The sequence below is a fragment of the Pelodiscus sinensis genome, chromosome 30, assembly GCF_052426305.1.
Source record: "Pelodiscus sinensis isolate ZL-2025 chromosome 30, ASM5242630v1, whole genome shotgun sequence".
NCBI classification, from domain to species: Eukaryota; Metazoa; Chordata; order Testudines; family Trionychidae; genus Pelodiscus; species Pelodiscus sinensis.
The window spans coordinates 9179261-9192802 of record NC_143081.1 but is presented as its reverse complement, the minus strand read 5'-3'; the positions used below and the strand labels follow the sequence as shown (position 1 = coordinate 9192802).

General features: G+C 53.8%; 2 pseudogenes and 1 gene segment (V, D, J or C); 2 read left to right on the top strand and 1 right to left on the bottom strand.

Moving 5' to 3' along the window:
• Positions 1–457: 457 nt before the first annotated feature.
• LOC142821362 (immunoglobulin heavy variable 5-51-like) lies at positions 458–1748 on the top strand. The segment is given in 2 exon segments: positions 458–697; positions 1122–1748. Coding segments are annotated over 2 exon segments (402 nt in total).
• A 2402-nt stretch (positions 1749–4150) lies between these two features.
• LOC149521161 (immunoglobulin heavy variable 1-46 pseudogene) lies at positions 4151–5006 on the top strand (annotated as a pseudogene).
• Positions 5007–11330: 6324 nt separating this feature from the next.
• Positions 11331–12280, bottom strand: LOC149521160 (olfactory receptor 10A7-like; annotated as a pseudogene).
• Between the last annotated feature and the right edge of the window lie 1262 nt (positions 12281–13542).

Below are 13542 nucleotides of genomic sequence, written 5' to 3'. Positions count from 1 at the left end.
TGTGGTCACTGAAGGGACAGATCCGCACGGGGGCAGCAAAGTGTCACGGTCGCTTCGGAAACGTTTCTTCCCAGAGACTGAATCGGGGAATAATCACCAGGAATTATTGGCCTCAGCTCTGCAGGCTGGGCTGGCTCTTCAGCGCGAGGCTCTGCCCAGCCTAATCCCTTCCCATTCAGCACGAGTTCGGTGCCCAGCGCCCCTTGGAAGGTCTGAGATCACCGCTCACAGGTAGATTTCCCCACTGGAGAGTGCCCGTGTTTACACATTACTGGACTCTGTGTTATGTCAGTTTCACATCCACTGGGTGTGATATTGTGACAGCCCGACACGGGGCACCTTCACACTCAGCTTCACCAATTGTCCCTTAGCTCACATGAACGCCCCGCTGAGATCAAAGTAGCTCCCATGTTGTCCTAGATCGGGGCCCAAATTCCATAGATCTGCTCTGGCCTCCTCCGTGGCTGTGTCCCCCCAGATTCTGAGGCCATTTATTTGTACGTGCGGGCAAAGCCGAGCTTTCGTCACACGATGTAGCCACGCTCATATGCAAATTAAGTAGGGAAAGTGCCTGATAAAGACAGCCAGGGCGCCTCGCCAACAGGCGGAGGGTTTCCTGCTTTGCAGCGCACAAGGTGGGAGAGGAGAATGACAATGATCGGTCTGGGGTTCTGTTTCCTTCTGGCGGCTGTCTCAGGTAAGGGGATGGATGCAGGTATCTGCTGGGCACAGCTGGGCCGGGAGAGCAAAGATGGTTTGAAGATGAAGATGTAGGAGGTGGATCAGGAACTCTGGAATCTAAATCCCAGCTCTGAGCAGATCGCATGGGATGGAGTTTTAAAGCCAGATGGTGGGGTTTGATGCCCAGGTTTCATTACTCTGTGTTAAGAATCCCGTACACAGCATTGACAAGCCTCCAGAGCAGATTGTGCTTCGGTTTCCCCTTTGCCAAATGGGGATAATTGTCCTTCCCTGCTGCACAGGAATATGACGGAGACAAATTCTCTCTTATTAAAAGGCAGATCAGAGACTGCCTTTAGGAGGCAAGACAAGGGCTTGGATAAGGCCGGGAAGAGGAGGAATAGAATGGAATTAACGGCATTTGTATTGTTTTTCTACAGGTGTCATCTCCCAAATCCAGCTGATCCAGTCAGGGGCAGAAATCAAGAAGCCCGGAGAGTCCGTGAAGGTCTCATGTAAAACCTCCGGCTACAGCTTTACCGACTATTACATTAGCTGGGTCCGGCAGGCTCCCGGGGAAAGCCTGGAGTGGCTGGGATACATCTATCCTGGTAATGGTGGCACTAGCTACTCCCCGGCCTTCCAGGGGCGAGTCACCATGACCAGGGACAACTCCATAACCACGGCCTGGCTGCAGCTGGGCAGCCTGCGAGCCGATGACACCGCCACGTATTACTGCGCTCGGCACACGGTGACACAAACCAAAACAACAGCCCTTCAAAAACCCCAGTGAGAGAACCCAGGTGTCCTGCCAACCCTGGAGCCTTTAGTCCCTCCGGCGAGCATTTGCCCAGGTCAACAAGCCGGGGTCATTTGTCCCAAATTTCATAGGCCGGTCACGGTCAGTTGTTTAGTTATTTCTGGCTGCAGCGTTAAATCAGTTTTCAGAACAGGCTTCTGTGACAGTCATCTGTGTCATCAGCAAAACAGCCCGGAGCGAATGCCCTGAGTGATATACGATAGGAGATTTGAAGGAGGGGTTTTCAATATCTCTGCTTGAAGGTGTTCCTCAGTGAATAAAAAAATACTGGACTGAAAGAGAAGAGGGGTGCCTGTAGCCCATGTCAACCTCCCGTTGACAGTGGAGTCTCAAATTCCTGCTCCCACATCAGGCTCAGGAGGGATGATCCTGGCTGTTTCATTTCCTAGGTAAGTGCTCTAACCACTATAGGAAACCCCACCGACTCCTTCCCTGGCACAAGGGGCTTGGGAGCGTTATTAAGTATCATCTGAAGCACCTACCTTTAGGACAGGGCTGTGAATCCCAAATGCAGTTAGATACTTAACTCCCTTTCCCAGGTGGGACCCCTCCTCCGCATTTGCTAAAACTAGAAGCTGCACCAGACAGCCCTACTACCCAGTTTGCTGCCTTTTGTAGCCCTCCTACTAGCCCCCAGCACTCCGCACAGCGAACAGGAGGTGTGATCCCCCGTACCTGGGGAGTCGCAGTTAAATAAGGTGATGCGGGGGCCCGCCAGGGGCTACCCCTGGCAGATGGAATTCGGCCTGTGGGCCAGTATTTGTCCATCGCTGGTTTACAGCCAGTCACAAGTGACTGCACGTGGGATATTTATCTCGCCCGGGTATCCATTGACAAACTCCACGTACATGTCTGTTCCCAGAAGCCCTCGTACCTGTTTCTCATCAGTCTCGGAAGCTCTTTCTAAGGAGCGGTCAGTGCTATTATGCCCCGTTTCACAGAGGGGGAAACGGAGGTACAGGAAGCAGAAGGGACTTGCCCGCAGTCCCCCAGCACCCAGGAGCAAAGCAAGGAACCGCATTCACGTTTCCTGAGTCCCAGCCTGGTTCTTTGTCCTCGCAGACTAGTATGCTCCATATCCAGCAGTGCGGACGTGACCGTGCGGGGTTGCAGGTAAGACTAGAGCAAACTTTTTAATACCAGGGACCGCAAACCCATTCACAAACTTTTAGCAGACCGGTAACAGTTAATTTGCATATTTGCATATTCTCGGTCTCCAACTCTTGAGCAGATCCCAACAGCTGAGCCAAACATAGAATCGCCCATTCCCAGCTGGAATGGCGCCGGTGTGGATCAGGCTTCGCGCGGAGGCACTAGGGGGCAGTGTTGCTACACATCTGAGGCAGCGGCAGGCGGTAAAAAGTTGATGCGGATTCAACCTTTACCTTGGTTTCCTGGAAGCGTCCCAATCTATCAACCGACCCCCCACCCTGCCCTGATCTTTAGGAGGGCTCCATGTGCCCTGCATGATCTTCAGACCGGCCTGCCTATGGGGCGGGGGGACGGGGCAATTTCCCAAGGGCCTTGACAATTTTAAAGGGCCCAGGGCCCCCCAGCCGCTCCTGCTGACAGCACCCTCCACACATGGAAGCAGCCGGGACCGTCCCTGCGGCATCTGGGGGTGGGATGTCTCTGCGGGCTGCCCCCTCCCAGCACCAACTCCGCACTCTCATTGGCTGGGAACTAGCTTCAGGGGCAGAGCCTGCAGGCAGCGGTACTCTGAGACCCCCTGCACCACCCGCCTAGGAGTCACTGCCAGAGGGAGGCGCCTCCCTGAGCACCTTATATGAAGTTACCTTCATTGCTTCGGAGCTTTGCTCAGCACATGGGGTGACCAGCCAGCGAGCTCCAAACAAACACAACGAAGCGTCATCACCCAGCACCCAGTCAGCCTGTGTCACCCTCTGTCACAGGACACTGTGAAGGGCAAGAGTGTAACAGCCCCCCTCTCCCTTCTCCAGCCCCTGCGGACACAAGTGACCAAGCGACACGAAGCTAAAAGGACAAAGAGGGGGGATCGTTTCTGTGGTTACTGAAGGGACAGATCCGCACGGGGGCAGCAAAGTGTCACGTTCGCTTCAGAAACCGAATAGAAGAATAAGCACCAGGAATTATTGGCTTCAGCTCTGCAGGCTGGGCTGGATCTTCAGCGCGAGGCTCTGCCCAGCCTAATCCCTTCCCAATCAGCACGAGTTCGGTGCCCAGCGCCCCTTGGAAGGTCACCGCTCCCAGGGAGATTTCCCCACAGGAGCGCGCTCGTGTTCACACATCCCTGGATTCTGTGTTATGTCAGTTTGACACCCATTTGCTGTCACATTGTCATAGCCCGACACTGGGCACTTTGACATTCACCAATTGTCCTTTACTCACACGGACGGCCCGCCGACATCACAGCAGCTTTCGTTTTGTCCTAGATCGGGGCCCAAATTCCATAGACCTGCTCTTGCCGCCTCCGTGGCTGCGTCCCTCCAGATTCGGAGGCCATGTACGAGTAAAGGCGGGCAAAGCCGAGGTTTTGTCATACCATGTAGCCACGCCCACATGCAAATGTGGGAGGAAATGTGCCTGATAAAGAACAGCCAGGGGGGCTCGCCAACAGGCGGCTGGTTTCCTGCTTTGCAGCACACAAGGTGGGAGAGGAGAATGGCAATGACAGGTCTGGGGTTCTGTTTCCTTCTGGCGGCTGTCTCAGGTAAGGGGATGGACGCCGGTGTCTGCCGGGCACAGCTGGGCTGGGGGAGCAAAGATGGTTTGAAGGTGAAGACGTAGGAGGTGGGTCAGGAACTCTGGATTCTAAATCGCAGCTCTGAGGAAATCGCACACGGTGGAATTTTAAACCCAAATAGGGTATTGTGATGCCCAATTTTCATTACTCTGTAGTAGGAATGCTGTACGTAGCTCTGAATAACCTCCAGCCCAGTTATACCTCAGTTTCCCCTCTGCAAGAAGGATAACTGTACTTCTTCTGAACAGGAATATGCCATGGACAAATTCGTTATTATTAAAAGGCAGATCAGACCGTGTGATAAGGCAGGGAAGGGTACTTGGATAAGGCTGGGAAGAGGAGGAATAGAATGGAATTAACGGTATTTTTTTTTTATTGACAGGTGCCAGCTCCCAGATCCAGCTGACTCAGTCTGGGGTAGAAATCAAAAAGCCTGGAGAGTCCGTGAAGCTGACATGTAAAACCTCTGGTTACACATTTACCAGCTATTACCTTAGCTGGGTCCGGCAGGCTCCCGGGAAAGGCCTGGAGTGGATAGGATACATTGATCCCAGAGATAGTGAAACAGGCTATGCCCAAAATTTCCAGGGGCGATTCACCATCACCAGGGAGAACTCCATAAGTACGACCTGGCTGCAGCTGGGCAGCCTGCGAGCCGATGACACTGCCACGTATTACTGCGCTCGGCACACAGTGACACAAACCGCAGCTACCGCCGTTCAAAAACCCCGCGAGGGGACCCAGGCTCCTAATTCTCCACATAGCCAACAGGAGCTGTGATCCCCGTACCTGTGGAGGCGCAGGTAAATACGGCATGTGGGGGCTGATCAGGAGCTAACTCTGGCTATCGGAATCCGGCCCCCGGGCCAGTATTTGCCCACCTCTGGGCTCCATCAAGTTACAAGAGACAGGAAGCTACAAGGTGTATTTACCTTACCCGTGTGTTCATGGACAAACACCGGAAACGTGTCTGTTCCTGGCAGTCCCTGCTTCTCATCAGATGTGGATGCTCCACATGACCAGAACCCGCGGCCGCCACGCGGGGGCAGCAGAGACACGAACAACCGGGCGCTGGGCACAGAACCGAGAACAAACTTCGGTGGTTGAAATACAAACCCGCGGGGAGATTTTAACCCTTTCGTTGCCTAGAAACGCCCCCTCTTCCCCCCCGCTTGCTTCACGGTGTTCCCCTGGGCCTGCGGGGCAGACATCGCCGGCTGCCTCAGCCAGTCCCGTGGAGGCGGGAGCCCTGTTCCCACGGCCCGGCTCGGCTTTCTGATCGGGCACTTGCACTGATGTAAACCGGGATTCGTTGGACTCGTTCCAACGTGGCTCCTGCGCTCCCCTTCCCCCACAGAGACCCGGGTCCAGCTTCCTCGGAGCCACCCGTCCCGGGAGAGAAGGTCCCCCGCGGCCTGGGCTCTGCAGCAAGTCACGCAGAGAGGTGACAGCGGTTCCTTCTGCCCCTCGGCTCTGTGCCAGCGCCCGGGGGGCGGAGGGTGACGGAAGGAAACACGCAAACAGGCCACAGTCAGTTATCAGAGGCCTTAGGGAGCAAGAGCGGCTGGACACTGGGTCTATTTCGGACAGCAGAGGGGACTTGAGTCCAGGTGCGCCCCTGTGCCTGTTACAGAACAGGAGTGACTGTCCGCAGCTGGGACAGGACACACACACACGAACCGCACACACAGTAACACACAGCGCAGACACACAAACAAATCAAACACAGTCACTCAGACACAGAGACACTCGGACACACTCACGTCTCCTCCCCTTTTCTGAGGCTGAAAGGGCGAAGAGGGGGAATCGTTTCTGTGGTTACTGACGGGAGAGATCCGCACGGGGGCAGCAAAGCGTCACGGTCACTTCGGAGACTGAACGTTTGGCCTCGGCTCCGCAGGCTGGGATGGAACCGCAGCGCGGGGCTCTGCCCAGCCTGCTCGCTTCAAAGTCAGTACGAGTTCGGTACCCAGCGCCCCTTGGAAGTTCGCCTATCACCGCTCACAGGCAGATTTTCTCCATTGGAGAGTGCCCAGAAAGAAGACGAGTAGAGTTTACTGAATTTGTATCGCTTTTTATTCGCAAGTCCAGCTCACCCGGTCTGGGACTGGCTATGACCCGGCTTTCCAAGGGCGACTCACCATCACCAGGGACAATTCTGGAAGCACGGCCTGGCTGCAGCTTTAGTCCCTCCAGAGAGCGTTTGCACCGGTCAACAGTCCGGGATAATTTCGCCCCAAACTTCATAGCCCCGTGACTCACTTAAGTCCCATGGTAATGAAAGTTTTCTGGCTGAAGCGCTAAGTCACTTTTCAAAGTATGAATTAGGCCCCTGTGTGAGCCGCACGAGCCGCTCGCTGGGGACTATGAGGCCGGGGCCGCATCTCTGGGCACTAAAGGGCGAACGAACCGGCCCCTGCTTTGCATACCGCGCGCGCTATGCAAATGGGGGGTTTGTTTCCTCTCCAGCACAGACTATTTCTGTCCACTAGTCCCTCAGCCCCTCCCAACGCCCAGCCCGTGTCGCTCCCTCCGGGTCTCGGTGCCTGTGTCTGTCCGGCTGCCCAGCGGGGAGATGAAATTCCTGCTCCCGTCTCTCCTGCTCTGTGCCCTGGCGGCAGGTAAGTGCCTCGGCGCGAGCTGTCTCTGCCCCGCGGAGCCTGCCGCGCCCCGCGCTCTGGCTGAGGTTTCTCCTGGCTCTTTGCAGGTGGCCGCTCCCAGGTGACACTGCGGCAGCCCGGAGCCGCCCAGGTGAAGCCTTCGCAGACCCTGAGCCTCACCTGCTCCGTGTCCGGATTCTCTCTCACCACTAGCAACATTGGAGTGGGCTGGATCCGACAGCCCCCGGGGAAAGGCCTGGAGTGGTTGTCCACTGTGTGGTGGGATGATGGCAAGTGGTACCAGGACTCGCTGAAAAGCCGCTTGAGCATCTCCCGGGACACCTCCAAGGGCGAGGTGTATTTGGAAATGAGAAACCTGGAAGCCGGAGACAGCGGCACCTATTACTGCGCCAGGGCTTACACAGTGACACAGAGCCCAGCAGGGACTCGCACAAAAAGGGGAAGCGGATTCTGAGTAGCGCAGCGAGGCCAAATGAGCTCAGAGCAAAGAGATTTCCCGAACCAACCTCCCTCTCAATGAAAAGAAAGAATATTTTCCACCCGGGCGTATCTGCCTCCCTCTCCCGGGCGGAAGAGAACAGCTGTGCCAGACAGAAGCAGCCCTTCCCCAGCTGGAATAGAGCCCCTGTCACTCAGGCTTTCTAGTCAGTCACTAGAGCAGCGTTTCTCAACCAGTGGTACGAGTACCATTAGGGGTACTTGAGAGCAGTCTGGGGGTACTTCTACACAACTGAAATTTGGAGAAAACTGATTGTTTTAAATTCATTTCTAAAACACTTTACTCTGTTTGTACTGTTTCTACCCAAACATGGCATTAAGCTGTTTAAACAAATGTGTTGCAATGATACAAAAAATGTGTCTGAAAACTGTAGGTTCTGGGGGACCTTCGACTGTTCTTTTGAAAAGGGGGCGCGCTATAAATACAGGTTGAGAAACGCTACGGGAGAGAACAGCGCTGTCACACCGCTCAGGACCCAGCCGTTGGCAGCGGGGCTCTGTGAAGCTGATAGCGAATCGCTCCGTGACCCTTCTGCAGGGTTTGGGAACCCGGGTTTCGAAACGCGCATTTCTGAATTTTTCGTCTGCTCGTGGCTGGCTCGTCATTACTTCCATCTGTAAAGACTAAATTAATTCTCCCTCCCCCCGCAAATGTGTCTAAAACAACCGCACTGGAGACTCATCCCTGGTGCATCTTCCCTACAGGTGACTGAGAGAACGACCCCGGGAGTTGCCAGCGTTGCTGTTGTTTATTCATAAATGTATCTTTGCGTCAGTGGGTGTCACAGCACTTTCCCGACATGCCCCGTCCTCCAGAAGGGGAAACTGAGGCTCGGAGAAATGACTTGCCGGAGTTCACCCGGCAGGCTGGACTCTCCGCCCGGCCTCTCCTAGCCCCATGAGCCGTCTCTGCAGGTGTCAGAAAGGAATTGTCCCTTCCCGCAATTCCACAGTTTCCCAGGAGAGAAAAAGCCCCGCCCGAGTCCTTTATGACGTCACTTAGCCCAGCGCCGCCCGCAGGCCAATGGGGCGGTCCTCAGGCTGGGGGTTCTAGGGAAGGGGGGGCATTGGAATCGCTCTGGGAGGGGCTGGTGGGCAAGGCGAGGCATGGGATAAAGACCTGATTCAGAAAGCACCCTGCTTAGCATCAGGGCCACCTCTAGGTTTTCTGCCACCCCAAGCAAAAAAAAATTTGCCCCCGCCCCCTTTTTTTGTCCGGGGAGGGTGCACACACAAATGCAGCTTGTGCAGCTTCCTAGAGGGTGGGGCACACGCTTCAGAGGGAGCCCAAACCCCGGGGCATTTTCATCTCCTAGGAGAGCACCAGGGACTCCCCACGTGAGGACAATGGGAGCTGTGGCAGGTTCATCCACAGCAAGTCAGTTACAGACTTCCAAAGCAGGCAACTACTCACATCACCTAGTGCTGGAGGCCGAGTCCCACTCCGCACTCTGCAAAGGGATTTTATTATTAGAAGTCTTGTAATCACTCAGACTCCATCCCCAACACATAAACTGTCCGACTCTTGGTGTCCATGGACAAGAATCAGACTCACTATACAATGAAACAGTTCAAAGGGATTAAGGGAACTTTTGTTTCAACTCCCCAGCTCAACTGTCCAGAACAAGACAGGCACCACACAACAAAACCTCACTAGCCTAGGACCTATTCCATGAGAGCAGCCCGGTGCTTTTTCCTTCAGGAAGGGACAAAACAGCCTCTGAAGCAGGGTGGATTGATTTAAATAGCTTTGATTTAAATCTCTAATTTTAATCATGATTTAATCTGGCAAGCAGAAACCCTAGGTTTAAATGAGTAATTAATCATTTAAATTATACTTTTAAAATATTTTCCTAATATTTCCTGTTTTACCTCATTTATTATTTGCTAAGTGGTGCCTACTTTTTTTAAAACATATGATTTGCATCTACTTCTGTCTGGAGGGAAATTCTATTTAAAATAAACAAAACCAGCATTTAATTTTGTATGAAATAAAGCTACCTTAAATGTGAAGGACACATAACAAACATGTATCCAAACACATTTTGCATCTAAAATTCATTTTTTAAACAAAGGAAATATCCCCGTCTCCTGTCACCAGTCCCCACCTCCCCCCACTCATGGGTGCAGCGCAACCCAGCTCCACAGACAGCGCCACCTCCTCCCCCCCTGTCCCTGGGAGCAGGGGAAGTTGCCAGCTGCCCCCGCCCAGGCAGGAGCTGTTCAATAGGCTGAAATGGTCATTTTGGCCTGTCTGATGCGTCAGACACCCCTGCCCGCTGGTCCTCCCTATGGCCCATCTGTGCGCCATCCTCTATGTAGCGACACCCTGCCTGCCCCCCAACCCGAGTGCCCACACGCGGCCTGCCCCCCCAAGTCCCAACAGCCACACGCTGCCTATCCCCCCAAATCCCAACACCCACACACTGCCTATCCCCCCAAATCCCAACACCTAATGCTGCCTGGCCCCCCAAGTCCCAACAGCCACACGCTGCCTATCCCCCCAAATCCCAACACCTAATGCTGCCTGGCCCCTCAAGTCCCAACAGCCACACGCTGCCTCCCCCCAACACCCAATGCTGCCTGCCCCCCAAGTCCCAACACCCATACGCCCCCTGCCCCCCCCAAGTCTCAACACCCACACTCCATCTGGCCCCCGTAAGTCCCAATGCTGCCTGGCTGCCAACACCCAACACTGCCTGGCAAATACCAGCCATGGGCAGCCAAAGAGAATCAACTGCGAGCCAGGAGCGTATTGTAGATCTTTTGATAATATCGATTGAAAACGACCTGTGTAAAGAAATGGACTTTACTGACATAATTGAAGAATGTGCTGCCAAAAGAGCTAGACAGCTAGAATAGATTTAAATACAACTGAAAGTGTTTAATTATTAATGCAGAATTGTGTTTACGAATGAATTACAATATCATTAAAACAAAAATTATCCAAGTAAATTTAAGATTCTATCAAATTTACTCAATTCACATTTAATATGCAAATAGCCTTCAATTTGCACATGTGATGCCTTTTTTCTGTTTTTTCTCCAAAGGGTGGGGCCCTCCAAAATTGTGCCATCCTGGGCCCCGCAAAACCCTCATCCGTCCCTGCCCAGCCTCCCTGCCCTGAGCCCCTCATGTACCCCAGCCCAAACTCCTGCACCTTCACTGCTACAAGCCTGCAGCTTGCACACAACCCTAACCCATCCCCCTGACACCAAAACTGTGCAGCCTGGGACCCCTTGAGCCAGCATCCTCTTCTCTACTTCCTCCTGCATCCAGATTCCCTCCCAGAGCTGGCACCTCTCACCCCTTCCCAGTGCATTTTTTGTGAGGTACAATAGCAGTGGCGACAGCATGAAAGGCCAGCACAAAGTCGTTGAGCTCCCTTCACACCCCCCCCCCCGGATCCCCGCAAAAAAGACCCCGGGGAAAAGTTGTTAACCAAAAAAAAGAGAGAGAAGCCGTGCGCTGGGATGGATGTACCAACATCTATTCCCCCCCCTCCCCCTGCCGCGTGGTGGTGGTTTGTTTTTTTTCTCAACAACTTTGTCCCCGCTCTTCACACTGTCTCCACTGCTATTGTGGCTCTTCGTCTCAAACGGGTTGGCTACCCCTGGTCAGTGTCTTATTGGACCGGTCACATGCTCCCTGCTGGCTCTCGGTGCAGAGCTGGCCCAAGGCACAGAGCATGCGACCGACACCTGCACCTCTCTCTGGGCTCAATCTCTCCAGCTCTTTTCATTTCACAGAGCCACCAGTTCATGTCCCTTGCAGCCTGCTGGTACTTCCCCAGTAGCATTGGCCATTGGTCCTAACTATAACGGAGCAAGGGTTTGGAAAAGGTCCCTGCACCCCCGTTGCTCACTAGACTGTGACTCTACAAGTGCAGGGCAAGAAGGTCACAGATGGGAGTGGAAATAAAACCTTCTATTTGGTAGGCTTTGATACTGGCCCTAACCCCGCCCATGCTGCAACTATTCCATTGTCACCTAAGCAACCCAATGGGCCAATATCTTGGAAACCTTAATTTCCTGCAAGTTTTGCACAGGGCCTCCTGGACCTCCCTGTTTCTCAGGGCGTAGATGAGTGGGTTGACCAGGGGCGTCAGGACGGTGTAGGAGACTGAAAGAACTTTCTTGAAATTGCTCGGGAGGTCGGTGGTCGGGAACATGTAGGCAATCAGGAGGCTCCATAGTAAACACTCACCACAATGAGGTGGGAGGAGCAGGTGGAAAAGGCCTTTTGCCTCCCGGTGCTGGAGGGGATTCTGAGGATGGTGCTGATGATGCAGATGTAGGACACCAAGGTGAGCAGGAAGGGGACCAGTGAGAAAATCAAGCACATCAGCAGAGGGTCATTGCAGGAGAGTTTTACAAGGGGAATAAAGTCACAAAGGAAATGGTCGATACTGTTGGGGCCACAGAAGGTTAACTGGGTTATTGACACTGTGCTTATACTACAAGCAAGGAATCCACCTATCCATGATCCCCCGGCAAGCTGGAGGCAAGACCTGCCACTCATCTGGGCTGTGTAGTGCAGCGGGTTGCATATGGCTAGATACCGGTCGTAGGACATCACCGATAGGAGGAGGCATTCTGTGACCAGCAGAGCACCGAAGAAGTAAAATTGTGTGAGACACCCAGTGAAGGAAATTGTCCAGGCCCCAGTCAGGAGCCCGGCCAGAAGCTGAGGCAGGAGGGTGGAGCTGTAGCAGATCTCCAAACACGACAAGTTGCCCAGGAAGAAGTACATGGGGGTGTGAAGGTGCCGATCGGCCACAACCAGTGCCAGGATGAGGATGTTCCCGGCCATGGTCATCAGGTAGATCACGAGAAAGAGCAGGAAGAGAGGAACCTGCAGGCCAGGAAGATCCCCGAATCCCAGGAGGATGAATTCTGTGATGGATGTTTGGTTCCCTTGCCCCTGGCTTGCCATGGGGTGTGTCTGTGGGGCACAAAGAGGGACACTGTGAGCAGTAACTAACATTCATTGTAATATGGCAGCCTTGTCTTCATTGCCTCCCGCTGCCAGCCCTGGCACAGCAGCCAAGTGGGGACACCAGATCAGACAGTCACTCCCATCACTGCCTGGTGGCTAAAAGCTGAATGAGGGAGGGGCCGTTCCACTGGGGAGATGGGCCAGGAGGGGATATTTCACAGGACGCTCCAGCAGAGAAATAAACCAAGCAAGCGGTCCTGGGACCCATAAGGGCTGCTGTGAGGGGCTTCCCTTCACCCTGGTTCTGCCCCTTTAGGCAGAAAGCAGCAGGGCACAGTCTGAAGTGCAGATAGTGAGACTTGTTTTGGGGCCAGTGTCCAAGCAGGTGGATTCCCACGCCATGCCCACCGGTCGGATGCATCTCTGTGGGCCAACAGTTTCCCTCTCCCCAACTACAGCTATTCACCCAACAGACCCCTTCTTGTAACCCCCAGCCACACACACCAATGGGCTCCCCTGTCCCTCTGCTCTGTACCCAGGCTCCAATCATGCAGAGCCCTGCCTGGGTCTCTGTTCCTCATTCCCCTATTTCCAGTGCCCCATTCCCCCATTAGCAACCCCCTTCCCACTCCACCCTTCTCCTCCACAGACACAGAGACACCCACCATGCACACCCCGATGGCACCTCCTAGAAATCATGTTCCATTGGGGGGGGGGGGAGTCAGGGTCTGTGTCCCACCCCTTTGGTCCCCTTTGGGAGGGGCAAGGAGGGAGGCTGCGTGGGTCAGGGGCTGGCATTTCTCTTGTCAGTGTTTTACCTCCCCGCCGGATGCTATGAAACTGGGAGGGGTTGCAACTGCTTTGGAGGATAGGGTCATAATTCAAAATGATTTGGATGAACTGGAGAAATGGTCTGAGGTAAATAGGATGAAGTTTAATAAGGACAAATGAAATGTATTCCACTTGGGATGAAATAATCCATTTCACAGATTCAGAATGGGAAACGACTGTCTAGGAAGGAGGCCTGCAAAAAGCCATCTAGGGGTCATAGTGGACCACAAGCTAAATATGAGTCAGCAGTGTGATGCTGTTGCAGAAAAAGCAAACATGATTCTGGGAGGCATTAACAGGAGTGTTGCAAGCAAGACACGAGAGATCATTCTTCTGCTCTACTCTGCACTAGTTAGGCCTCAGTTGGAGAATTGTGTCCAGTTCTGGGCACCACATTTCAAGAAAGATGTGAAGAAATTGGAGAGGGT